This window comes from Arachis stenosperma, chromosome 1 (genome assembly GCF_014773155.1).
Source record: "Arachis stenosperma cultivar V10309 chromosome 1, arast.V10309.gnm1.PFL2, whole genome shotgun sequence".
NCBI classification, from domain to species: Eukaryota; Viridiplantae; Streptophyta; class Magnoliopsida; order Fabales; family Fabaceae; genus Arachis; species Arachis stenosperma.
Window position 1 is genome coordinate 39,866,743 of NC_080377.1, and position 27,389 is coordinate 39,894,131.

The 27,389-nt window shown below is 33.5% G+C and overlaps 1 protein-coding gene across 1 annotated transcript; it reads right to left on the reverse strand.

Annotated features, from left to right (window-relative positions):
• Window positions 1–3,750: 3,750 nt before the first annotated feature.
• Window positions 3,751–5,118, reverse strand: LOC130978457 (UDP-glycosyltransferase 84B2-like). Its single transcript, XM_057902253.1, has one exon. The coding sequence runs from the start codon at window positions 5,116–5,118 to the stop codon at window positions 3,751–3,753; it is 1,368 nt and encodes a 455-aa protein (XP_057758236.1).
• Window positions 5,119–27,389: the final 22,271 nt, after the last annotated feature.

A 27,389-nucleotide genomic window follows, 5' to 3' on the forward strand; every position in this document is an offset into this window, starting at 1 on the left:
TAAGTCATATAGTAATAAGAGAAATGATGATGATATAAGGGAAGGTTCATGCATCCAAGATGACAGTAAAAGCTTTGGTATTTATCCTTTTTTTTTTTTCCAAGGCAAAATTTTAACATGTGTGAAAATAAAAGAAAGAGCGAGAGAATGTAGGAACAGGAGAGAGATAAGGGTGAAATACATGGTATTTTTCTTTCTTTCATATTAATTTTACATGTGATATATTAATAATAATTTGATGTTAAAGATTAGGAAAGAAAGAGGGGATGAACATATGCAATGGATGAGATAAAAAAAATTGTGGTCAAAATTGATTCTTAGAAGATAATTTCTAAAAATGGTAATTATTTAATTATTTAGTTTTATTTTATTAGATTGAATAAATAATTATATCAATATAAATGATATTAATATTATATATTATCTTAATTTATAATACATGGATACTGATACGTGAATATGACACAACATGATATAAGATGCGTAAACACGCAAATTTAAAATTTTTATAAGACACAGAAACACGTTATATATATAAAATATAAAATATTTTTTAGATAAATTATGATGATATTTTAATATTTTATTAATATTAAAATATAAATTAAATTTTTAATTATTTTTAACGTCTTTTTTTGTTATATAAATTACTTAAAAAAAAAAATTTTTGTATTAATACTTAATAATATATACTATTTCTAAACTCGTTTTAAGAATACATATTAAGAGTAAGGCTAAACATGTTAATATGTGATGATATTTAGGGGTATCTAAGTATATTTGAAAAAGAATTTTTAATGTGGATATAAATAACACATATGTCAGACAAATGTCAATGAGTATCGTATCTAAAATGTATCTGACATATAGATACGAGAAATGTGCGTACTTCGTAGATCTCAACTCTAAAATATTTTTAAAATATTTTAGTGAAGTTAAGCTGATAAAAGAATAATGGTAAAAAAATTTTATCGATTAAATTTGAACCTCATAATTAAATATCATCATTTAAAACTACATTTAATTTTATATAAAAATAATATTTTAATTAATTATTATTTTATTTATTTCTTTAATTTTTATCGTTTTTTATTTTAGATAGGGATCCAACTCATTAAAGCGAAGAGAATCATCATGATTCACGAGTTTTGCAAATTCCAATCATAAAAAATCTGAAAATTTATTTTACGAAAAAATAAGTTATTACATTTTGTGTTTTTTCCTTCATATTATGTGTTTGATGAAGCACCTCACTTAGTTATGAAGTAGGTTTTTATTCTTCACCTAAATTGAGAATTTGGATAATTTTAAGTTATTAATGTTTAAGTTAATTGATAATTTAGAGTTATTAGTTAATTTTATTTTTATTAATACTAATTTTTTATTAAATTCAATGAATAAATTGGTTACGACTTGTGAATTATATTTAATTAAACTTAATTAACTTTCTTAATTTGTAAATGTTGACGAATTGAGTTTACTATTTGTAATTATCATATTGTGTTTAGTAAAAAGACAGTGATATTTATCCTTCAACTCTTGTCAATATCATTTAAAACTTAAATTTATTCTTTTTCTATTTTTTTGGTTGTCCACAATTTTTTTCAATTTGAAGACTAAGGACTAATCTGTTATGGATCTGAGTTTCATTTAAGGATCTGCGCCACTGGTCAATGGGTTATTGCATGTTTAAGATGAAATTCAAATTTCTAATACTTATTTAAACGGAAGAATAAACTTATTACTTGACCAATTTAAATTGGTTTTTTAGTTAATTACTTTAATTACTCTTAATTTATTTTTTTTTTTGTCCTTAAGATATTACGTGACACTTTAATTTCTTATTATTTAGATTCTCATTAATTGCAATTAAATCCGTAAATCTTCCATAATCAATGATTATGTATTATATATATTGTGATTCCAAAGGAGGTTGACCCAGAAATAAAACTTAGTTATTATTTTAAATTGTGATATCATTTAAGCTAAACTTTAATAGTATTAAATTCTAGAACTATCTACATTGAACTTAAAACTTTTCAATCTTAAAATTTATAAACTTTAGCCTCATCAACCATCAAGTGACAGTAAAGAATAACCAAGAACCAAAAGAATATCATAACACACATGGATCCATGTATATTTTGACTTTTGTTTTAGTTATATTATAATAATATAGTTCAAGATCCTCCACTCAATAATTAGAAATAATTTTTGAATTGATTATAGAATGCAAAACTAATACTTAATTCCAAACGACTAACTAGGACCAAATTTTTTTTTAAACAAAAGACTAAATTGGAAAAAAAATTGTGTATTATTGAATTTATTCAAATTGTTTACTTAAATTGTCTAGAATGATACAATATAGAAGGGTATTTATAGATATTAAGAGAATCATAATAATAAAGACGTAATCTCCTATAATAAATATTCGGATATACTAAATAATACTAATTGATCCTAATTAATCCTAATTATATTCTAACATCCCCCTCAAACTCAGGTGACAACTTGAGTTTGAAACTTATTTAAAAATTAATACAATGAAATAAAAAAATGCATAAACTAATAGATCGGATGCAGACGGAACTGCCGGAAAAAAGCGCAGACGTAACTATCGGAAGAAAGCGTAGACGGAACTGCCGCTGTCGAAAGGAAGCGCAGATGGAACTGCCGCGGGTGCAGACGGAACTGCCGAAAGGAAGCGCAGAAGGAACTGCCGCTGTCCAAAGGAACTAGGAAGCGCAGACGGAACTGCCGCTTGTCGGAAGGAAGCACAGACGAAATTGCCGCTATTTGAAGGAAGTGCAGACGGAACTGCCAAAAAGAAACGCAGATGAAACTGCCACAAGAAAATACAAACGAAACTGTCACGAGAAAACGCAGACGGAACTGCCACGAGAGAACACAAATGGAACTGCCACGAGAGAATGCAGATGGAACTGTCACGAGAGAACGCAGACGGAACTGACAAAAAAGAGCAAAAACTATATGATTTCTTCATGAGAATAGGTAAACAGTGGATGACAATAGTGTTTGATCATTCGACTCGAAAAAATACAAGACGGAGAAAATAGGCTAGTTGGTGAGAGGTGAAAAAGTATCAAAGGAGTGACAAAAGAGAAAGAAGAATGGCATAGAAAAAGAAATGCAAAAACTACGGTGATTTCACCGCAAGGAAAACAACCTATCATCTTCAAGGAGGATACCATGGCTCTGATACCATATTAGAAACAAGAGACTATAATTTGTGTATTATTGAGTGTATTCAAGTTGTCTACTCAAGTTATTTGAATGATACAATATAGAAGGATATTTATAGATATTAAGAGAATCATAATAATAAAGATGTAATCTCCTATAATAAATATTCGGATATACTAAATAATACTAATTGATCCTAATTATATTCTAACATTTTTTATATTAAAAAAAAAAGAAAAAGAAGTAGCAGCTAGCTTCACAAGAAATGCTAATATGTGCACCAATTTTTAACTAAAATTTTGTAAAATAAGGGTGTACAAATTGTTCCATTTATTCATTTTTTTTTTTCACTTTTATTTCATTATTCATGCAATTGTACAAATGCTTCTCATGCCTATATATAACACCTACCAATACTGAAATACCATTATTTAACTTTATTTTAGTACAAGGTTGTTATTTATCTCTAAAAAGACGAATATCACCAAATGGAACAACGTTTCAACATCACAACCAGCTTAATTAATTCAATAATTGTGGGTTTCATTTCATAATTTCATTGATAAACTGGCCTATGTTGTTGTCAGCACTACCCCCTTCTTGTGATGCCTTTCTTGCCAACTTTTTCATCTCTAATGCGTTATTCTTTATCTTTCTAGCATTGGGCCCATCCGTGACTTCCCAAATGCACCTTTCAAACTCTTCAGCACTAACAACACAATCTTCCCCACACTTGATTCTAACCCCATTTCCAAATACATTAGTTATAAGCATAGCATTTGTAGGATGGTCAGAAAAATATGGAAGACAAACAACTGGCACCCCAGCAACGATAGTCTCCATAATGGAGCTAAACCCACCATGACTCACAAAGCATGCCACAGAAGGATGCCTCAAAACCCTCTCTTGATTGCACCATTTCACCACCAAACCCATTCCTTTTGTGTCTTGTAGAAACTCAGGTGGTAATTCTTCAACACAATCTTTCTTGGATGGGTTAAGCACCCACAAGAATGGTTTGTTGATGTTCTTCAAAGCCATAGCTAAGTTATGTATTTCTTTCTTGGACAACACAACCAAGCTTCCAAATGACACATATATAACAGAGGTAGATGGCTTATTATCTAGCCATTCTATGCAGGAATCTTCAGCATACCACATATGCACGTTATTAACATTATCATCATTAGTTTCCTTTTTTCCCAACAAAAATGGTGAAACAAGTGGCCCGATCGTGTAGAAAGGGGTTAGCGAAGCTATGGACTTCACTACCTCTTCCTCGATCTCATAAATAGAGATCCCTATGACCCATTTCACCTTGTCAAATGATTTGAATAAATCTATCAAAACTTTTCTCAATATTTCAGGGGTATTAGGAAGCATAAAGGAATGAACATCTCTGACCTCAAAGCTTGTTGGCAATCCTGGTATGCGCACATTCTCATTAAGGTCCTCCACGGGGAACACATTAATGCCCTTGAAGTAGCGATAACAAATGGAAAACACGGAAGAAGATCCAATCCAAAGTAGCGCACAAGGAATTCCATGCTCAACACCAATATTTGTAGCCCAATGGAAGACTCCACTGATAATCATACAAGAATATTCTCGAGTTTTAGTGAGAGTAGAGATGAGACTAGATAGATTCTCGGAGCCTTTTGTTTCAAGAGAATTGATTACTTCCTCTCGATCGATACGATCATTATCAAGGCTAAGGCCATCAGAAAAAAACTCAAAGCTGATGTTTGAGCTTTGTGAATTTGGGATTCTTAGGATGTTGTCACGTGCTTCTTCTGTGGTGACAATGGTAACATGATGAACGCCCTTTGAAATAAGGCGCTTGGCAACTTTCAAAACAACCATGATATGGCTTGGTAAGGCTAATGAAAGCACAATAACATTCATTCCCATGTCTTATGTTGGAAATTTCTCTTTGTAACTTGAAGGTGTTATTATCTAGCGATTATGTTCTTGGAGATGGTGTTTGGGCAATGGAGTAATATATAAACAAGAAAATGGTCATTCGAAAATTTGTTCCACAATTCGATATTAGTGACATTACACCTATCGTCATCAAACCATACCATTTAAGTGAACCTAAAGAATATTCTTTAGTTCACAATATTTAGCATATTAGAGAAAGTTTTTAAAATCAATATAAGTGTTACTTTTAGATTTGAATGTTCTATATATTTTTACTTATGGTAAAGGATCTATATTATGCAATCATTTGTTGATATCATTGAATAGGAATGTTTTCCTTTATTGTGAGATATGAATGAGCCTCAAATTAAATAAAAAAATCGGAGGAGATATGCATGGATCTAAAACAAGAAGTCCATTAATACTGTAATTATTCGTTGGTATCTCTATCTCCTCATTGTTTAATACAGTAATTTTGTTTAATTCAATAATAAGCATTTATAATATATATTTTTATTAAATAATGGCACTTTAATGAATAATTAATAAAAACCTCATCAATAATAAAAGTCAGTCATACTACTAGAAAAATTATTTTTAGCGGTCATTTATTTTGTTTTTAGCGGTAATAAAAATAGCCAATAATATATTTATCGACAATTAGACATTAGTCATCTTATACTTTGTAGCTAAAAGATTTTAGCGGCAATTATATATTTGCCAATAAAGACTTTTTTAATGGCCCTAAAAGTTATAATTTTTTTTGCTGTCAGTAAAGATCTTTTTAATAGCCGTTAAAAGTTATAATTTTTTGTGGTCATTTTTTCGACAATTTATATAACCATTAAAAATAATTCTAAGATTATAATATTATTTATTTTTAGTTGTCATTATTATTGTCGTTAAATTTTTAAGTTATTTTTTAATTATATTATATTTATTTTTATTAGAGCTAACAACTTATTTTTTTTTAAATCTCAAATTATTGTTTAAGACAATTATTATTATTTGCACATAAAATAAATATGCTAAAATTAATTAGTACAAAATAAAATATTCTATTAAACACAGTATCAATTTATGCATATCTAATTTAAGAAGTAAGTTTTAAAATGTAAAAAATTAAAATAGTAATATCCAAAAAAATGTCTTGTGATTATAAAGTTACAATAAGATGTGATTGCATATAATATTTAAGTTCTAAGCACTAGTATTTACAATGATACTAAAACCTATCATAATTTTAGAGAAGAACAATGATAAAAAAGCATGTTATTGCCACTCTTCAAGCTTCCTAGTAGAGAAGTCTTTAATCAAAATATCATAATTTTACAGAGATCAAATGAGAACTTATCAATTCTCTCTGCTGTAACATCAAGAATAGTGACAGATTCAGAAAATTTTGAGAGTGGGGTAAAATATATATAATATAATAAAAATTTTTATAATAAAAATATTATGTGTACATAAAAATTAGTTATCAAATTATTCATTAATCATTAGATATTTATATATAAATATATATATTTTTAGTTTATTTTTAATTTGTATTTTTTATTTCAATATATATACATATGATTATTTTTTATATATATATAATATATGATTAGTCTTTAAAATATATAATTTATAAATTAAAATAATAAAATAGTAATTTAAATGATAACATATCATTTAAAATTGGGTAAAGTATACTTTTTATCCTTAAAATTTGGCAAAAATTTCAAAAATACCCCTAAATTTTATTTTGTTTCAATTTTGTCCCAAAAGTTTCTTATTTGCATCAAATATTTCCTTGTCGGCTAAATTTTAAAAAAAGTTAAGACTAATCTAACAATAATGCATGAAAATTATGCTTGATTTGCTTGTGTTGAGAGTCATTCTTATGAAATTGCTGCTGAATTAGTCTTAAATTTTTTTGAAAAATTAGCCGTCAGAGGGTATATATTTGATACAAATCGAAAACTTTTGGAACAAAATTGAAACAAAATAAAACTTAAGGGTATTTTTAAAATTTTTGTCAAACTTCAAGGACAAAAAATATACTTTATCCTTTAAAATTTTATTATTTAGGTTTTATATTTTAAAAAAATTGAATAATCTTTTTCTTAATAATATAATCAAAATATCTCTCTTTTTATGTAGAATAATACTACATATTCAAATTTTTTGTTAACTAAATCCAACCAAATTAGTCTAAGATAACAAAAATCAGTTATGACTAACATTATTTAAAGTCTTATTATTTAACTTGATTAGACTTAGTTCATAAAAAAACTTGAATGTGTAGTATTACTCTTATATATATATATATATATATATATATATATATATATATATATATATATCATACAATTAGAAGTCAATTTTTATTGAAATTCATAATTGAAAAAGTTCTTTTAATTAATGCAGTTGTTACAGAAAAAAAAATTTAAACTAATATAAAAAAAGATAAATAATACTCTTTTGAGTCGATTTCTAAGAAAAAACACAAATTTCATTTAAATTGATATAGTTGATCATTCTAACAATATCTAATATAAAATTCTTAAATTGACTATGAAGTACCAAAAATTGAATAAAAAAATTATTGTGAGATCAAATTCAATAATTTAATAAAAGTAAATAAATTTTATCATCATATACTACCCAAAAAAATTTTAAATTGTAGTGGGAGCGCTTGCCCCACACTTATACACGTGCATCGTCCCTGATACTAGGGCCTTTATGAAATTAAAGAAGTGTAATTTGAAAAAAAAAAAATCTATCAAGAACTATACCAAGGCCTTCAGCTTTTTTTTAATAGGCCTGACAATCTGCATTGCTGGATGATATTTTGGAGCCATCATAAACCCAATGCCTGCTTCATTCACACACTTTCTTATCCCCTAATTTGCAAGGAAAGGAAAATGAATCACTGAATGCATTCATCAATAATAATTTTTATCAGATAAATATAAAGCCTGGAAGACTAGATAGTCACTCTCCTATGAAGATGTCAAGAGATAAGATGCTACTTTTTCTGTTTCTTGATGGAGTATAAGATGCTACTATTTTCCTTATCCCAAGCATCCTTGTCTACCAGAATCATCGCGAACTGCTTCAACACTCTGACGGCATAAACACAATCAAACTATATGCACTTACAACAAGTAAATGAATAAATTAACTAAAACCTAAACTAGAAGAGAATCTATAATCCATTTTGATGGAATGAACATTATCTCGACAATTTGACAAAAGCTTTTCTCCAGACGAACCAGATAGTGCATTTAGTTTATGAACAATAATATATGAAAACAGTTTAATGATGAGCGAAAAGTGATACTCACAGGTATCGACAAATGTATCGGATCGTTCAAGTAATATCACAGTGAGTAGATATAGTTTTTACGATGACTAAAAGATTAAGCACACAAATATCGAATTAAATTACTAATTAGATCAGTAGAACCTGGAATTTGAGAATTGTTGTGACATGTTGAAAACTTGAAAGGTTTGAAACTTTAAGAATGAATGTTTCGGACAGTGAATCTTGAGTTTGGAGAAATCAATGTGATGAATGTCTATAATTTCGAAGATGTTCATGTCCTCAGGGAAATTAAACATTGTTATTCTAATTTTAAAGTTTGCAAAAATCTCTATTTACGACGAATCTAAAGTAACCGATTTTCGATGTCTCGATTCCTCGGTTTCTCTTTAATTAACTAACCGCCAATGTCTTGATCGATTGATTAATCAAAGAGGTTAAGTTCAAAATTCTTATTCAATTTCCCAATGAAAAACATAATTTTCGAGAATTGTCCTAATATGAATTATATGTCACGTATTCAAAAACAGGATAATAAAAAATCATGTATTGTGTCACACACTTAAAAAATCCACTACAACTAATTGATTTAGAAAGTTATGTGAAAGAGTTTTCAAGTACGATTTGAAAAACTATTCTTTTGAATTAGTTAACAAACCCAAAACGGGATTAGCACACCTGTCGATGCTACTAATATTTTATTGATAAAGAATGAAATACTCAATTATAAACAGATTAATGTAAAGCTTTAAAATAAAAGAAAACTTAGATTAATAAACCATCAAAACATGAATAGAGCTGCTAACCCTTTGGCAAAGATTTAGTTACTCATGCTCGATGCAAAAACAAAGATGAAAGTGTTACGAAGGGGTCCTCTTTTGTGAATCCAATTCACTTATTTATACTTAGGTTTCTAATTCAAAATTCAAACCTAATCTTATCTTAATCAGAATGATTAGATAATCCCTAATGTAACACCCTACTATACTTAATCTTATGCTTAAGTCATAAGACTGAGATAGTATGGTATTACGACCTCTAAAAATAAAAATATATATATAATAATGAGGAAAAAGATACTCAACTAAGAGCCTTGAAAAACAGGTAAAACAAATTCGCAAAATGAAAAGCGCACGCTCGAGGAATCGAATTACTTGCGTGTTAAGAAACCTAAAAGAAAGTGATAAAGATAAACAAGAGAGAAAAGGAAAGCCAAGGAAACAACTTAACTAGCTCCTGACTCAGCCTGCGAAGCCAAGGTTAACCGGAGAATATATATATATCTCAAAATACTCAAAACTCAAAATACCAAAATAAACTCATATCTCTCCCTTAACCTCTATGAGGAGCAGCATACACAAGTTACTTGGAGAGTAAGCCAAATACATATGTACATATATACAAACAGAAATCCAAAATACACCCAAGAATTACTTTGTTTCAAGGATCCAGACACCTAGCAAGGAGCCTCTCGACCTGCGTCTGAAAAACAACAACACAGTATGAAATGAGAACCAAAGGTTCTCAGCATGGTAAAAGTATCACGCGTATAATAAATAAGGTCTTGAGAATGCCATAGGCAATCCTAGAACTCCGTTATTCAATTATCCAACTTAATCACTAAACAGAAACCATAAACGGGGGTAGGTAGATACCTAACTTACTCAATTTCAATCATAACCTAACACCAAACCATTTTTCCATTTCCTCCATTCCTCCATCATCTATAATGCAACAGAAACAAACAATCAAACAAGTTCAAGTACAAGTAATGAGCAAATAGTACAAGTAGCAAGTATAACAAATAGCAGGTGATATATATCAATTAGGCATGCCCAGAAAATGCATAACAAACAAAACAAACAAATGCATATGATGCATGCCTGTCCTATAGCTGATGGGGTCCATCTGTCGATTATCCAGCCAACCTGACAAGTCTGAAAACCTTAGACTGTCCCCTGTCGCGCATCCCCATGAGTCTATGCATAGATTTCACATTCATATATCAATCAAACCACTCACTGGGGGCTATCCATACCCGAAAATTTATACGTGCCTGGTCACCCTTACGACGTAGGGTCAATAGAGTATCGAGATTCAACCTGGAACACGTAGTGGCAAGCCACGGTTCTGTTACCCAGGAAAACTCGTATCTCAGATATCTTTCATAAGCCATTTCATATTTATAATCAATATATCATCATTTATCAAGCCATAGTATTAAACTTCCTTTAACATTCTCATCTTCTGTAGAAAACTCCTTATTTTACCTCTTACTTCACCCTCAAGTTATCTTATTTTCCTAGCTTCAACTAGCTACTGGTCTTAGTACCATACCTTAAGGCTAAAAGGGAAGAAAATGGAGGTTTAGAAGTGAAAAATTGGTTTAAAACAGTCAAAACTAATTTTTGCAACAGGCAGCAGCCACGAGTACGCGTAGGCCACGCACACGCGTGGATCGTATAGCAAGTCACGCGTACGCGTGAGTCAAGCGTACGCGTGAATATGCACACACGCATGAGCCACACGTACACGTGGATGGGCGTTTTTCCAAAAATTTGGCAGAATGCCTTGAAAGCTTGCTGCAACCAGTTTTTTAACTCCTGCTTCACAGTTTTATGTATCAATTTTCCATTGTCAATAACTTTCTCCTCAAAATTCCGTTTTTCACAAAATTGATATCGTTTAAAAGCTTACAAAACCATCTTTCATTTGCAACAAATCACAACTCAATCCAAGATTTGAGGAGTAAATTGTGGACTTCCAAATTCACCAAAAATTGATTTTTAACCAATTCTCAACCAAACCTCATTTTCATCAACTTAAGTTCCTTACCTTTAAAACTTGCATTATAATACCATGTCAGCCCAATTCATCAACAACCATTGCCAATATAACCTTTAACCAACTCGAAAAATCTTGATCATCAATAAATATCAACATTTACCTCATACATCAATAACCCCTCTTTTTTTATAACCACTCTTCACCTATACCACCCTTCACCATATATTTATCAATCCTCTAACAACATATGACAATTAAATTTCATTAACATAAATCAACCCTTCATTAACACATATCACTCCATCAACTCACATAACAACTCTTTATTAACAAACACCAACCATAGTCCATCAATATATATCAACATCAACACCACCCATCATAAGTAAATCCAAGAGCATAAAATTAATAACCTCAATACCTCATAACTCCAATACATATTCCCCAACAATTTATTCCAATCACATTACAAAACTATTCATTAAATGCAATTAACAAATTCAACTTATCCTATGATTCCTCTAACCTAAGTTTTCACAACACCGTAAATATTAAACGTGCAAAACTTAAACCACACCTTGGCTGATCACTTAGATTCACCCAAGACAGCCTCACAACACAAAACACAGCCCCTCTAAGCTCAATTAAAACAGTCACAAACCAAGCCTTGATCACCAATAAGCCTCCAAATACTCCCAATTCAATTCCAATGCATATATACCCACTTAATTTACACCTAATCCATATACATGTTCCAAATTCATACCCATATGCTCAATAGCTTGAACCCATAAGTCCTGAAAGCTAACTTGAGCCTAAAACACAAAATTGGACAATATTTCACTATAAGATTTCAATTTCACCAAAGAAAGGGGGTAGAGATTCTGAAACGAAAATGAAGCTTGCCGGTAAAATTGATCCGAGAGAAATGTAGATCTCGACACGCTGGACGTGTGGCCACAAATAGCGCGGCAATCGGAGCTCAAACAAGGAAGTTACAGTAGTGAGAAGAAAAGATGAGGGTTAGGGAAGCTCCTTCTCTTCCCCTTTCTGTTTGCTGCGTTAGTGAGAAATGAAGGAGAAGAAGCCGCAGCTTCTTTTATATTATGGGTCCGGTTGGACCCACGGGTCCGGTTTGGACCTCGGTTCAACCGGTTCGGCCCTTTCGGTCTGATTTTGGGCCAAATTTTTGAAATTAGTATCAAAATTCCCGTTTTGACGAGCTCTACCCTATTTTGATATTAGTTTTGCATTTCTAATCTTCCTATTTAAAATTTGATTTATTGACTAATTATTTATCGATTTTATCGGGGTTTACACCTAATCAATTCAAATCTTAAAATTTAAAACAGAATCAAATTCAAAACTAATTAATTACAGAATCTTCTCTAATATTCAATTTGAAATCATATCTTTGACACTGAGCGTTGGAGAACGATTGCTGGAGAATGCACTAGGCTAGCCTTTTTTATCACGGTGTGGAATGCTGGCTTCACTACATGGCATGTCCCCTTGAATTATGGTTTCGGGCGTGGCATGCCTTGCACAACGTGGCACGCTTCAATGCTGAGAAGGGACTTGCACGTATGTATAAGGCGTGTGCGTACGCATGTTGGGCTTGGCTCCTTATGCATGGCACGTCTCTCCTTGAATATGGCGCTCCTTTGCTTGTTATTGTTATAGGGTGTGGCATGCTATGCAAGCGTGGCATACTCCACTAATGAAAATAGACTTGTGCAAACGCACACCCTGAGATTGTTCCTTAGAGCATAACACGCTCTATATAGCATGGCACGTTTTCTTGCGCTTGGTAAGTCTTTAATTTTGTGTGATCACAGGGCGTAACACGTCCTGCATGGCGTGGCACGCCCCTTCAAATTATTGGGCTTGTGCATACGCACAAGGCGTGTGCGTACGTATGCAATGAAAGTCACCCCTTGATTGGCGTGTGCACTCCTCTGTGTGCGTGCACACACCTCCTACTTTCTCACAAATTCTGCTTTGTTACTTCTTTGATAATCCTTCTTTTTGTTATTTGATTTACCTTTCTTTTTATCATAATTTCTTGAAAACACTTAGCAAATACCTTAGTAGCACAAGATGCTTAAACATGACAAGATTAGAAAATAAAATTGTATTAAACCTAAGAAAACAATGAATTAAAGACAGAAAAATAACTTAATATGCAAATGCATCACAACACCAAACTTAAAACTTTGCTTGTCCCCAAGCAAACAAAAAAGGAAAGAATTGAAATAATGAAGAAGAATCAAATCTCTTTAAAACTCATGCCCCTCTTGATAATGGGATTTCGTAACTTTGTGATCACAAACGAATTCTTTTCTTACTTCCTTTTAATGAGTCTTGAAATCTTAAGAGTGAAAGTTCCTTTAAAACTGAGGCTTGGGATGGTATTATGAGATCTTTTTCTTTTAAGTTTTCATTGATCCTTGAATTGTTTATTTTTACAAAGAGAGTTTTTCCTTTGGTTGACAACTCTAAATGTTTCGTTTCAAGGCAACTCTTGATAGTGGGCTTTCGATCGATAATTCTGGGCCAGTCGGCCAAGTTACCGAGTGATAAAGCACCCCACAGATCTAGTCACCCAAGCCTTACTTGACACGGTCATACCACAAGCATATAGTTAAAGACTTTAAATTTCCAGACGTTAATGTCCAAAGCCTCTTTGGACTTCTAAATGTTTTGTCTCAAGAGAACTCTTGATTGTGAGATTTCGATCAATAATCTCGAACCAGTTGGCCTAAGTTACCGGGTGATAAAACATCCCTCAAATCTAATTACCCGATTTATATTCTTGGACAATCAACATCACGGACACATAACTGGACTCTTCAACCACATTGATGCTCATAGCTTTACAACTTTAATTTTTTTTATCCTTTTTCTATTGTTCTTTTTTTCCTTTGCAATTCTCTCTCTCTCTTTCTCTCTCTCTCTCTCTCTCTCTCTCTCTCTCTAATTCAAGAATCTTTTGTTTGTTTAGAAATTTCATAAGACTTCTCTAACCCTCTATTAAAGAATAATTATTATTACCTTTCATTCAAGATCATCAACATATTATCTCATTCCATAGAATGCAATCACACGGTCATGGATAACCACTTTTCAATCGAAATTTATTTAATTGATTCGACTTTCCTCTATTAGAACAATTCTTTTTTTTTCATATGATTAGAAGCTGGGAAGACAAGTTCAGTAATAAGCATGATGGCAAAATAAAACAAAGAAACAAACATGATTTAAAAAAAGAAAAAGACAAACGAAAGAAAACTTAAAGAAACAAAGAATTACTAACCATCATACACAATTGTTACCAGATTCATTTGCTATCTTTATTTCTCTCTTCATCTTCATTCTTGGTCTTAGTTGCAATACCAAATTTAGAGTTTGGCCATGTACAGATTGGTGAACACCAAACTTAAAATTCGGGCATGTTATTAAGTAGTGAAGAGTATGGAGAAATATAGAATGCTAAGTATATTGTGTTACATGATGCATTCTTTTTAAAATAAGATAAGAAATGTAAAACCAAATATGAAGGATGCATACAGAAAAAGAAAACAAAGATGGTAGCAAAAACTTTCGAAAATCAATAAAGAAAAACCATGAGCAGAAATTAACTAACATCTAACTTATTCATTAAAGCATTTTTTCTCTTTTTCTACTTGGTTAAAAGAAAGGACCTTAATGGAAAAGAGAAGAAAAAGAATACTAACCGACTGGGTTGCATACCAACAAATGCTCCTTTAGCGTCACCGGCTTGATTCATACTGCTTTCTAGTATAGCGGATAGATTGATTTTTGTTGACCTTCTTCTCCTTAAGATAGTGCTTTTGTTGACTAGGATCCTTCTTCAGTGAATTCCTCTACTGACTACACCTCTTCTATATCTCTTCTTCTTTTTCGGGACTTAGGTTTTGTATAGAATTTTGAAGGGCTCCTTTATTAAGAGTTTCTTGGATCAATGGGTCAATTAAATCAACATTTGTGCAACCTTTTGCTTCACTAGAGTATGAACTCTCAATGTTGGTAGCCTTGCATTCCTCTCTAGGATTAGACACTGTGTCACTTGGAAAATGATTTGCTTACTTTTTTGCTAATTTCCTAGCAATTAACTCCAATTGCTTCTCCAAATTGTTGAAGGAGATTTCTCTGTTCTTGAAGTTTGTTCTGGCCTCTTACATGAAATTTTAAGTTTCTTGAATAAACTCCTGAGTGGATTGAGATAAAGTTTTCATAGTAAGCTCGAATGAAGTTTGTGATTGCATTGGCTCCCACTGCTGTGAGCAAGAAGAATTGTAGTACCCTTGGTCTTGGCCAAACCAATTATCATCATGATAATTCCTATGTCTAAGGGAATAGAAATTACTCCTCCACCCTGAGGACTAACCCATGTGTACTCCTCCATAAAAATCATGGCCAAGAGCTTGTAAGGCATAAATTGTTCTACTTGTGCTATGAGTAAGGAAACTTGTTAACGTATGTACTCGTTGAGTGCAAAGATTGTGTTTATGGGATCTATCACTTTCTTGCACACACACGAAATAGATATATCAAAGGCACCAGTGGGCAGGCGAAACAAAATATTTAATTGAAAGAGAAAAATCAAAGACAAAACACCAAACTTAATTCAAAGTACCGTGTAGAATAAAACAAAATTAATTAAAAACCTAATGACCAAAAGAAAAATAAAATAGAAACAAAGATCTAATAATGATACGAAACCAAACAGAAATACAAACCCTAATAACAAGAAGGAATTTAAAATCAGAATGAAAATAAAATAAATAGGACCTAATTTAGCAATTTAACCCAACATATGATGTCAATCTCAATTAATCTCTTGCAATGGTGCCAAAAATTTGATGAGTGAAAAGTGATGCTCACGGATACCGGCAAGTGCACCGGATCATTCAAGTAATACCACGGTGAGTGGATATCGTTCTCATGAGGATTAAAGGATTGAGCACGCAAATATGAAATTAAATTAATAATTAGATCAGTAGAACCTGGAATTTAAGAATTATTGTGACGTGTTGGAAACTTGAAAGGCTTGAAACTTGAAGAATGAATGCTTCAGACAGTAAATCTTGAGTTTAGAGAAATCAATAGTGGTGAATGTCTAGGGTGTCAAAGATGTTCATGTCTTTAGAGAAATTAAACCTTGTTATCCTAATTCTAAAGTTTACGGATTTCTGTTCACGACGAATCAAAAGTAACCGATTTCTGATATCTCGGCTCCTTGGTTTTCTTTAATTTACCAACCACTAATGTCTTGGTCAATTAATTAATAAAAGAGGTTAAATTAAAAACTCCAATTCAATTTCTCAATGAAAATACATAAATTTTGACATTTTTTCTAATCCCAATTATATGTCACGTATTCAAAACTAAGGTAATCAAAAATCAAGTATTGTGTTGCATACTTAGAAAATCCACTTCGTCTAGTTGATTCAGAAAGTCATGTGAAAGAGTTTTCAAGCACAGTTTGAAAAACTATTATGTCGAATCAGTTAACAAACCCAAATGGGAATAGCACACCTGTCGATGCTTCTCTTCCTTTATTGATGAAGAACAAAATACTCAATCATAAACAGATTAATGCTAAACTTTAAAATAAAAAAAAACTTAGATTAATAAACCATCGAAACATGAACAGAGCTCATAACCCTTTGACAAAGGTTTAGTTACTCATCCTTAGTGTAAAAATAAAGATGAAAGTATTATGGAGGGGCCCTCTTTGGTGAATCCAATTCCCTTATTTATACCTAGGGTTCTAATTCAAAATTCAAACCTATTCTTATCTTAATCAAAATGACTAAGATAATTCCTAATCAATTCAAATCTTAAAATTTAAAACAGAATCAAATTCAAAACTAATTAATTGCATAATCTTCTCTAATCATCAATTTGAAATCATATTTTTGACACTGGACCTTAGAGGATGATTGCTGGAGGATGCACTAGGCTAGCCTTTTTTATCAAGCCATGGCACGCTGGCTTAACTGCGTGGCACGCCCCCTTGAACTTTGGGCCAAGGAATGGCACGCCTTGCACAGCATGACATGCTTCAATGCTGAGACGCACAAGGTGTGTGCGTACGCATGCTGGGCTTGGCTCCTTATGCGTGGCACACCTCTCCTTGAATGTGGTACGCCTTTGCTTGTGAATGTTATAGGGTGTAGCACACTATTCACAGCATGGCATACTCCGTGGATAAAAATGGACTTGTGCGTACGTACAAGCGTGTGCGTACGCACACCCTAGGATTGTTCCTTAGAGCATGGCACGTCCTGCATAACGTGGCATGCTTTCTTGAGATTGGAAAGTCTTCAATTTAGGTGATCATAGGGCATGGCACGCCCCCCTTCAAATTATGGGGCTTCTGCGTACGCACAAGGCGGGTGCGTACGCATACACCGAAAATCATTCCCTGATTGGTGTGTGCACTCCTCTCTGTGTATACACACACCTCTTGCTTCTTCAAGAATTTTGCTTTGTTGCTCCTTTGATCATCCTTCCTTTTGCTGCTTGATTTTCCTTTCTTTTTATCATAATTCTTTGAAAACACTTAGCAAACACCTTAGTAACACAAGATCTTAAACATGGCAAGATTAAAAGATAAAACTATAATTAAACCTAAGAAAACAATTAATTAAAGACGGAAAAATAGCTCAAGATGCGCATGCATCATTCAACATTCAAAGTTCATATTTCCTATGTATGATGCATGCAATGAGGATCAGATCAATCTGAAAAAGTACTCTATGATTTTGCTTGTCAAATATATACTATAATATTATCTGTTTAATCAATAAAATGACTAGTAAAGAAAAACATTCTAAGGCAGCAATAGAACTTAAAAGCAAGTACCTTTAAATTTAGAGCAACAACTAATTCGAACTATTTTAGGGTAATCTAATATCATTAAGGAATGTCTTGGATTAAATAGGAAAATTATTATGTTTCAATGTGCACACATACCTCATGTTGCAAGAACCAGTTAGACAAGAACATGCATATTTCAAACTTAACATAACATCCACCGACATCCCCAACCTCTGCAGATAATATCTTGTGACCTCAGCTTAGATTTTTCTTCTATCTACCACTAATGCTCTCAACCCTTAAGCTTGCTACTGTGAATAAAAAATACTGAAATTCTGCCACTTTGCATCCAAAGACGTGGTTTTTCCTTTTCTGAAAGTTGTAGAAATATAAAATGCTGCCGGTTTTAGGCTAACTAACAAAACCAATTTCTCCTTCCATGAGCTCAAGAAGACATCTGCTAATGCTCAATCCTATTCCAGCTCCATCATAAGTTCAAGAGGTCAAACTATCGCCCTACATAAAAGGTGTGAATATACGGCTTTGCACATCAATAGGAATTCCTATACATGTATCCTCAACTGTTATTAGTAGTTGAATCAATTCAGGCTCTTCCATCAAGTCCACACTATTTAACTTTTTAAAGTTTGCCCAGCTTTTTCATCGATTTCCTACAACGAACCCACTTAATGTATTATATGTTTTGTTTGACAAATTATGATCCAACTTTAAGCCTTTCCCCAGCACTGCATCCATGTTGTGAAGTAGATTCGTCATTTTATTTTCTAGATGAACCAAGACAAACATATGTGTCCTTTATCATGAGTGGACTGAAATGTATCAAGTAAACTAATTAAAAAAGATGATTTAATAAATTTTTTATTAAACATTAATAGTGTTTATGTATTATTGTGATATATGTCCATTGCATAGATCAATCACTATCACTATGTGACTTCTAATAGAAAAAATGTTATATCAAAAACTGAAAGTTATTTCAAGAACATATGGGAAGCATACGATGGATTAAAAAGAAGTATACAAGGTGAAACATCGCAAACCTTGAGTGAATTGCCAACAAGATAAGTAATTATTTGCCAGAACCATTTAGGGTTGCCAATGAGAACTTCGGGTACTTCAATGGATGCATAAACAGCCAACTGTATTAAACCCAAATTGGGAATAAAGATTTATGTAAGGCTTATTACTTATGTTATGAGAGATATAGAACTAAGGTAGTTATGAGAAAAAATTAAAGCTCACGGATACCGGCAAGTACACCAAATCATTCAAGTAATACCACGGTGAATGGATATCATTCCCACGAAGATTAAAGGACTGAGCAAGCACATATCAGATGAAATACTTAATTAGATCAATAAAACCTGGATTAAGAAATTCAAGATTGTGTCTTGCTTGAAACCTTGAGTGCTTGAATGTTAAAGGGACAGTGAACTTGAGTGTTGATTGAGAGAAGACAAGATAGTGAACTTGAGTGTTGATTGAGAGAAGACAATGATGGTGAGAGTCAAGGGCTTCGGAGATGTTTAAGTTCTTAGGAAAATCAATCCTTATTTATCTATTTTGAAGTATGCAAAGATCTTTCATGACAAATTTTAATTAACTAATTTCCAATTCCTTTGCTCCTTGATTTCTTTTCAATTAACCAATCACCAATTCCTTGGTCAACTGACTAATTGAAGAAGTTAAGTACAAAATTGATTTAGTTTCTAACAAGATTTAAAAGTACTCCTTAGGTCGAATTATATGTCAAGCATTTAAGCTAGTCCTGTCTGATTGAATCTTATATGAAAACACAATTTTCAAAAGTTATTCTAATCTGAATTATATGTCACGTATTCAAAACTAGAGTGATTGAAAATCATATGGTATCGCACACTAACAGAAACATTATTCCTAGTCGAATTAAAAAAGCTTTGTGAAAGAGTTTTCAATCTATAATTCAGATACTAAGTTTTTTAAGATAATAAAAGAACACAATAACACAGAGAGAATAAGAGAAGGAGAGAGCGGGGACGAGCATTTGAGGGTGAAACATGATGAAAAAGATGGTCATTCCATCGCAAGAGATAAGGGGGAGAGCGTGCGACGGTGTGTATCCGATGTCAAGGAGGGTTCTTCTCGAGAGGGTTTAGAAAAGTCATCCAAGGTCTCTTTTAGAGATAAGGTCATTGGTGTAGAGAAGTTTAAGACCTTTGCATTAGTAGGGTCTTTATCTGGGGATGGCATCGCCACAGTGTCAGGTAAGCAGGGTGATTCTCATCCACCAAGTGTCAATTGTGTCTAGCTGAACCATATAAGGAAGCCATCGTGATCAAGGTGCTGGATAAGCATTATGGCTACACGACTCTTATGCATAAGCTTTGAATAGTATGGCGCATCAAAGGAGGGTTTGATTTGTTGGATGTGGGGTTTGGATATTTTTTGGTTAAATTTGATATTGCTGCAGATCATGAGAAAGTCATGCTTGGTGGCCTGTGGTTGATAGATGGTCACTATGTCGCAGTAAAACCATGGAATGTGGATTTTAGGCCATGCGAAAAATCCTTCGGATCAACGCTACTATGGATTCGAGTCTCGGGACTTCCGATTTGGTGCTATCGGGAATAAGCAATGTTGCGGATAGCTTCTGTAATAGGGGCTCTGGTGAAAGTAGACTTGGCCACTAAGCTTGCAAAGAGAGGAAAATATGCTGAGCTTGTGTTCAAATTAATCTTGGGTTGCCGGTAATCAAACACATTATAGTGGAGGGCATGACACATGAAGTGGAGTACGAGAGTTTACAATTGATTTGTTCTACTTATGCACGGTATGGACATGATAAATCATTGTGCATGGAGAAGGAGTCATCGGAAGGGAAGGGTGATTCTTTCGGTGATGGAAAGAATCATGATGCCCTGACACTAGTGCCACACAACAATCATGAAATTTAAAAAGAGGTTGAATCAGAAGCTCGTAATTTGGGTGAAGATTCTCATAATTTGGGCAAGAAATTAGGAGTTGTTAAAGGAAAGGATGCGGTTACGAAATTATTGACCCCTCACATGTCTGATGGTCATGTTAAGGAGGCATGCATGGATGATGGAAAGGGCTGGCAGTAAGTGCTGCGTAAGAGAAAATTCACAATGGGTAAGCCATCAGGTTTGAAGGACCAAGACGGAAAGCATCACAAGTATGGTTCAAGAAGGGTCCCAAGGCCCAATTTGCATAGTGATGGAGGCAAATCAATTGGAATTAGGATGGGGCAGCAAGGAAAGTATGAAATTGTGCCATCTCCATCACGCAAAACTCCTGCACATCCTGGAATTTCTCTCCGGAAGCGTCTGCGACCTTCCTCCCTGCAAAACTCGCCATTTGATAAAAATGGCGGTGCAGCGGAGGGAACTTTAGTAGATGGAAGCATGGCGGGTGTAGCGTTTATGGGTCTAAAGGTGCAATTATTTAGGATCAGAGTGTGCCAGTACCGCAGGACAAAGCACGTATTGAGATTGGTGATTCTATTGAGAGTATTATGTTCTTAATTATTTTGTCCCTATTATTTATGGATAGTTTAAATATGATTGTTTGGAATATTTGGGATGTTTCTAATAAGTTAGCCCGAGTGTATTGTAAGGAACTTGTTAGGAAATTCAGACATGTGTTCTTTATTGTGGTTGAAACTCACTCCCCTTTTCAGCATTTAAAATTATTCTGGGAAAGGTTGGGATATCACTCTGTTGGTATAGTGGAAGCAGAAGGACATAAGGGGGTATTGGTTTCTATCCTCTATGTAAGGTATTTGTTGTAAGGTCATTGATGCTTTTGATCAAGGTGTTACTATTGAGGTTAAATCTGATAATTTAATTTGGAGGTGTAGCGGTATTTATGGTAGCCCTCAATTTAATAAAAGGGTTCTCCTTTGGAATTATCTTGTTGCACAATCCATAGTTTCTCAAGGACCTTGGATTATTCTTGGTGATTTTAATGAAATCATATTTTTCCATGAATCTAAGGGCTATCAATTTTCTCATCAAAGAGCAAACAGGTTTGCTACTTCATTAGGGGATAGTGGTTTGTTTGATCTGAAGACTATTGGGAGACGGTTTTCTTGGTACATGAGGGTGAAAACTTATGTTGACGTGGCAAAAAAGCTTGACCGAATTTGTATAAATAGTGGTTGGTTATCTATCTTTCAATAGGCTTATGCAAAAGTTTTAAATAGGTTTCAGTCTGATCATTGCCCTATTCTGGTGCGTTGTAAATGTCATCCTTAGCATAAAGGAAATCGACCTTTCCGATTTGTTGCTGCTTGGACTACTCATCCCGGGTATAAGGATATTGTGAATCAGTCATGGTGGTCTAGTAATAGAGGGATTCATGGCAAACTTTTGAAAGTACAGAAGAATTCATTAAAGTTTAACTCGAAGGTGTTTGGTAATATTTTTGTTAAGAAATATAAATTAGAGTAGCAGATTAATTATTTACAGAAGTGTTTGGAAGTAGTGGATAGCATTTATTTGAGTCAGAAAGAGCAAAAGTTGCTTGATGATTATAATAATACACTAGTGCAAGAAGAGCTTCTATGGTGCTAAAAGTTCAGAGAGCGGTAGGTAAGGTTCGGGGATAGGAATACAAGATTCTTTCATGTTCAAACTCTTGTCCGAAGGAAGAATAATAAGATTCATGGCATTTTTCTCAAGGATAGAGTGTAGAAAACTAATCCGGAGGTTCTGAGTTGAGAAGAAGATTCTTTCTATAAAAGTTTATTCTGTCATTTGGATGATGTTGATTTGTGTTGCCTTGGTGATGTGCCTCTTCCTTCTCTGAATGAGGAAGCTTGCAATGATCTTACGGCACCAGTTACTATGGAAGAAGTCAGAACAGCTATTTTTTACATGAACTCTTTTAAAGCTTTGGGTCCTGATGGGTTTCAATCTTTCTTTTTCAAGGAATATTGGGAGATCATTGGTCTTCATGTTTGGAAGATGGTTAAGATGGCATTCTTCGGTGTTGCTCATGATCCGAGAATGATGGAGACTTTACTGGTTCTTATTCCAAAGGTTGAATCGCCGGTATCTATTTAAGATTTCAGTCCGATTAGTCTCTGCAATGTAGTTTACAAGATCATCACAAAGGTCCTTGTTAATAGGCTCCTTCCTCATCTTGTGGAGATTGTTGGCCCGCTTCAAGGAGAATTTATTCCAGGACGAGGAATCTTGACAACATCATTATTGCTCAATAGGTCCTCTACTTTATAAAGAAGACTAAATCAAAGAAAGGCACACCGGTGTTTAAGATTCATTTGGAGAAAGCTTATGACAGAGTTGACTGGAGATTTTTAGCCCATACCCTTAAGAGCTTTGGTTTTCCCAGTCCTACAATTAATTTGATTATGAATTGTGTCATTGCTTCCTCCTTATCTATTCTTTGGAATGGAATCATCTGAATGGCTTTACTCCTAGCCGGGGTCTTAGACAAGGAGACCCTATGTCACCCTATCTTTTTATGTTGTGTATGGAGAGATTGGCATGTTTTATTAGTCATCAGGTTTATTTGGGCTTGTGGAAGCCGGTTGCTGTTTCTAGAGGTGGACCAAGAATATCCCACTTAATGTTTGCAAATGACTTGCTTTTATTCTGTAAAACTACAAAGAGACAAGTGCAAAATGTGATGTTGGTTTTAGAGACTTTTTGCAAAGCATCTAGGATAAAGATTAATGTGGAGAAGTCTAAAGCGCTTTACTCCAAGAATGTCTCTGCAACAAGGAAAGAGCTTTTCACTGGGATGTTCTCTATTGGATTTATCCAGGACTTGGACAAGCACTTTGGGGTTACCCTTAGCCATTCTAGGGTGACCAGTTTAGCTTTCAATGGTGTCCTATATAAGATTTGGGGTAGACTAGCAAGCTGGAAAGGGAGTTTACTCAATCGGGCCGATAGACTCTGCCTAGTTAATTCCGTTTCAGCCGTTATTCCCACGTACCTAATGCAGGTATCTATTTTTCCCAAAGAAATCATTAGTAAATTGGAGTCTATGATGAGAAATTTTCTTTGAAAAGGATAGGTTGATGGAAGAGGAATACATCTTGTTAGTTGGAAGGTACTAGTTACTCCAAAAAGAAATGGAGGTTTGGGGATTAAAGATCCTTATTTTGTGAATATTGCTCTTTTTGGGAAGCTAGTTTGGACTTTTTTCCAGCAGACAGACAAGTTGTGGGTCCAATTGTTGGATGCCAAATACCGATCATTTCTATATGACTGTTTTGGTTGTCTTAAGAACAAGGGCTCTCCCATTTGGAGGAGGCTTTGCAAGGCTTGGGAAGTGTTGAAGGATGGGTTTACTTGGTGTATTGGGAATTTGAACTAGAATTTTTATTTTTCTAGCTAGAGGACAGAAGGGTAGTTATCTAATGAGATGGATTATATTCACATTTCTGATTCAAACCTCCGGATACAGGATCTCTGGTCGGTTGGTAGTGGCATTTGGATACTCTTTATTCTCCTTTATCTCAAAATCTGAAAGGTAATATTCTTTCTTACAATCCGATGTGCAAGTATGCCCGAAAGTGGGTTGGTATTGGTCTGGGTCTACTGCCAAAGTCTATGATTCACGCAATGGTTACTTGTGGTTGTGTAAGCAGCTGTTTGGTTGCGATGAGCGGAAGAATTGGCTTTGACTTTGGCGCCAGTTTATTCTGAAAAAGCACAAGTTTTTAGCTTGGTTGTGTCTTAATGAGGATCTTCCTACTGTAACTCTATAAGGTTTCACTTTAGAAGAGGTATGTCGTCATCGGATAGGCGCCCAAGATGTCTTTCTAGCCAGGAATCGGTTTAACATTGTATTCGAGATTGTCCAAAGGCTCAGCTTCCATCATAGGTTAGATATTTCTTGTCATCCTTTAGATTTGAAGAACTGATTCTTGTATCATAGCAGCGAGCATCCGTTCAGGTTCTTTTCGATACTTTGGTGGATATGACAAGTAAGGAATAATGACATCTTTAATCCTCATGAGACTTGGCCTCCGGAAAAAGCGATTTATCTGGCATTAGCTTCAGAAACGGAGCTTAGGAATACTTTTGAATTACAACGTATGTCCCTTTCCTCTATTCTAAATGTTTTTTGGAATCCCCATCCATTGGTACTTTTAAGATCAATTGTGATGCTAGTTATCCTAGTTCGGGTGATGTTGGTTTTGCTTGCGTTATTAGAGATTGCAATGGGAGTTGGCAAAGGAGATGTTTGGCAATGATTGAGAGTAATAGTATACTTCAAGGGGAATTGTTTGCCATTTAGAGAGGATATCTCTTAGCCTAAGATGTGGGTCAACAAGATTTTTTTTGTGAGATGGATTGGTGGAAGCGTTTAATTTTGTTACTAATCACCAAGATGGTTTTGGGTTTATTGATCCATTGGTGCTCAAATAAGGGATATCATGCATTGGAATTGGCATATTGATTTCTGTTTAATTATGAGAGATGCAAACACGGTGATAGATACCATGGCAAAGATGGTGATGAGGTTACAACTTTATTATGTAGAGCTTCCTTCTACTTGGGAGGAGTTTAAGAGTAGTCTTAAACGGGACTGTCCTTCTATTTAAGCAGTTCCTTTGTTTTTCTTGTTCTTTTTCTTTGTTTAGTTTATTTAAGTCACACAAAAAATCCTTTAAAGAATGAAGACCAAATAACTCAATCATGAAACAGATTAATACAATACTTCAAAATAAAATAAAACTTAGATTAATAATCCATAGAGAACATATACGGAGCTCCTAACCCTTTGACAAATGGATTAGTTACTCATGATAAAAGAAACTAAGCCTAATGAGAAAGGTGTCTGATGGATGATTGGATTTGGATCCAAAGATCCTCTTTCTCGATGGGATTCCCCTCTCTTGTGAACAAGGTTCACTTATTCAAATCCTAATTTTTATCTAGAATTCAAATTCAAAACTAACTCTAATCTTATCTTTAAAAATCCCTAGATGTCCTCTTTCTCTCTCTTTTTCTTTTTCTTTGAAAATTAATTTGAAATTAAAATGAAATCTATAAAAGAAAGAGAAAGTAGGAAAAAAATATATAATAACCATCAGAGAAATATAATTCAAATTTACCATATTTTTACTTGTCTTCATGGTCCTCTTCTTAAATAGAGACATATTACTTCCCTAAAATAATACCTTAACAAATGCAAAACATGTTTCTCTAAAACTTTCAACACCAAACATAGATTTTGTCCAAGTCTCTAAGTTCAGATGTATTAGTGAGGAGAGAGTGAAATATGTTGTGAAGTGAAAGGTGGATAGAGAAAAAGAGAAGATAAACGTGTAATGAAGTGAATATGGAATGTGTGTAATGTGTGGATGTATATGCATGTGAAGTATGACAATAGAGACAAGAAAGAGTGATATTGAGAAGGGTGACATGCATGAATGCAAAGTGGTCTTTGAGAAGATAAACAATGATGGCAGTCATCAAGCAAAAACTTTTGAAAATTATTTTTGAAAATTAAAATCAATAAATAAAAACTATGAGTAGAGAGCATAATCTAATAAATATTTTTTTCAATTAATTAAAAGAAAACACTTAAATGAAAAGAGGACAAAAAGATACTCACTAATTGGATTGCCTCCCACATTCTTATTACCTCTTTATGAACAACTCATTCATTGTTGGATTAAGCCTTCTTTCTGTTTGCACTACAGATTTAGAATCTTTTTCCAGTGAGATTTTGTACACGCACATGGTGGGACTTATTCCTTTGATGTTGTTTGAGAAAGTAGTCTTTGTTGAACAAGTGTTTGCTGGCTTCTTTTCTTTTTTCTCCTTGGATTGTTGTAACAAATTAGTTAGAGCCTTTTTATTGGACACTTCTTGGCTTAAAGGATTAGTCAAATTGCTCTCTATGGTTTCTTCTGATTTACTAAGATATGGGCCCCTTGTATTAATTGCCTTACATTTTTCATAGGATTTTGTTCTTCTTCTAGTTGCTTAGTAATTTGTCCCATTTGCACTTCTAAATTCTTTATTAAAGCTACTTGTTTTTTAAAATGTGCTCTTGCTTCTTCTATGAACTCGTTAGTGAATTGAGATAGTTTTTCCACAACAAGTTCAAGAGGTGATGGTTCTCACAGGAATTGATATTCAACATTAAATTTATTTGTTGTTGGAATAGAATGTTGAAATATCCTTGTCCTTGACTCTCCCAATTAGAATTTGGGTAATTCCTCCATTCAGGAAAAGATGAGAAATTTCTTCGTTTGTGGGAATATCCCAGTGGCGTACACTGCATTTGTTCCATTAGTCTTGTGAGA

Coding starts and splice junctions, on each gene's coding strand:
- LOC130978457 (XM_057902253.1), bottom strand. CDS start 5,118: ATGGGAATGAATGTTATTGTGCTTTCATTAGCCTTACCAAGCCATATC.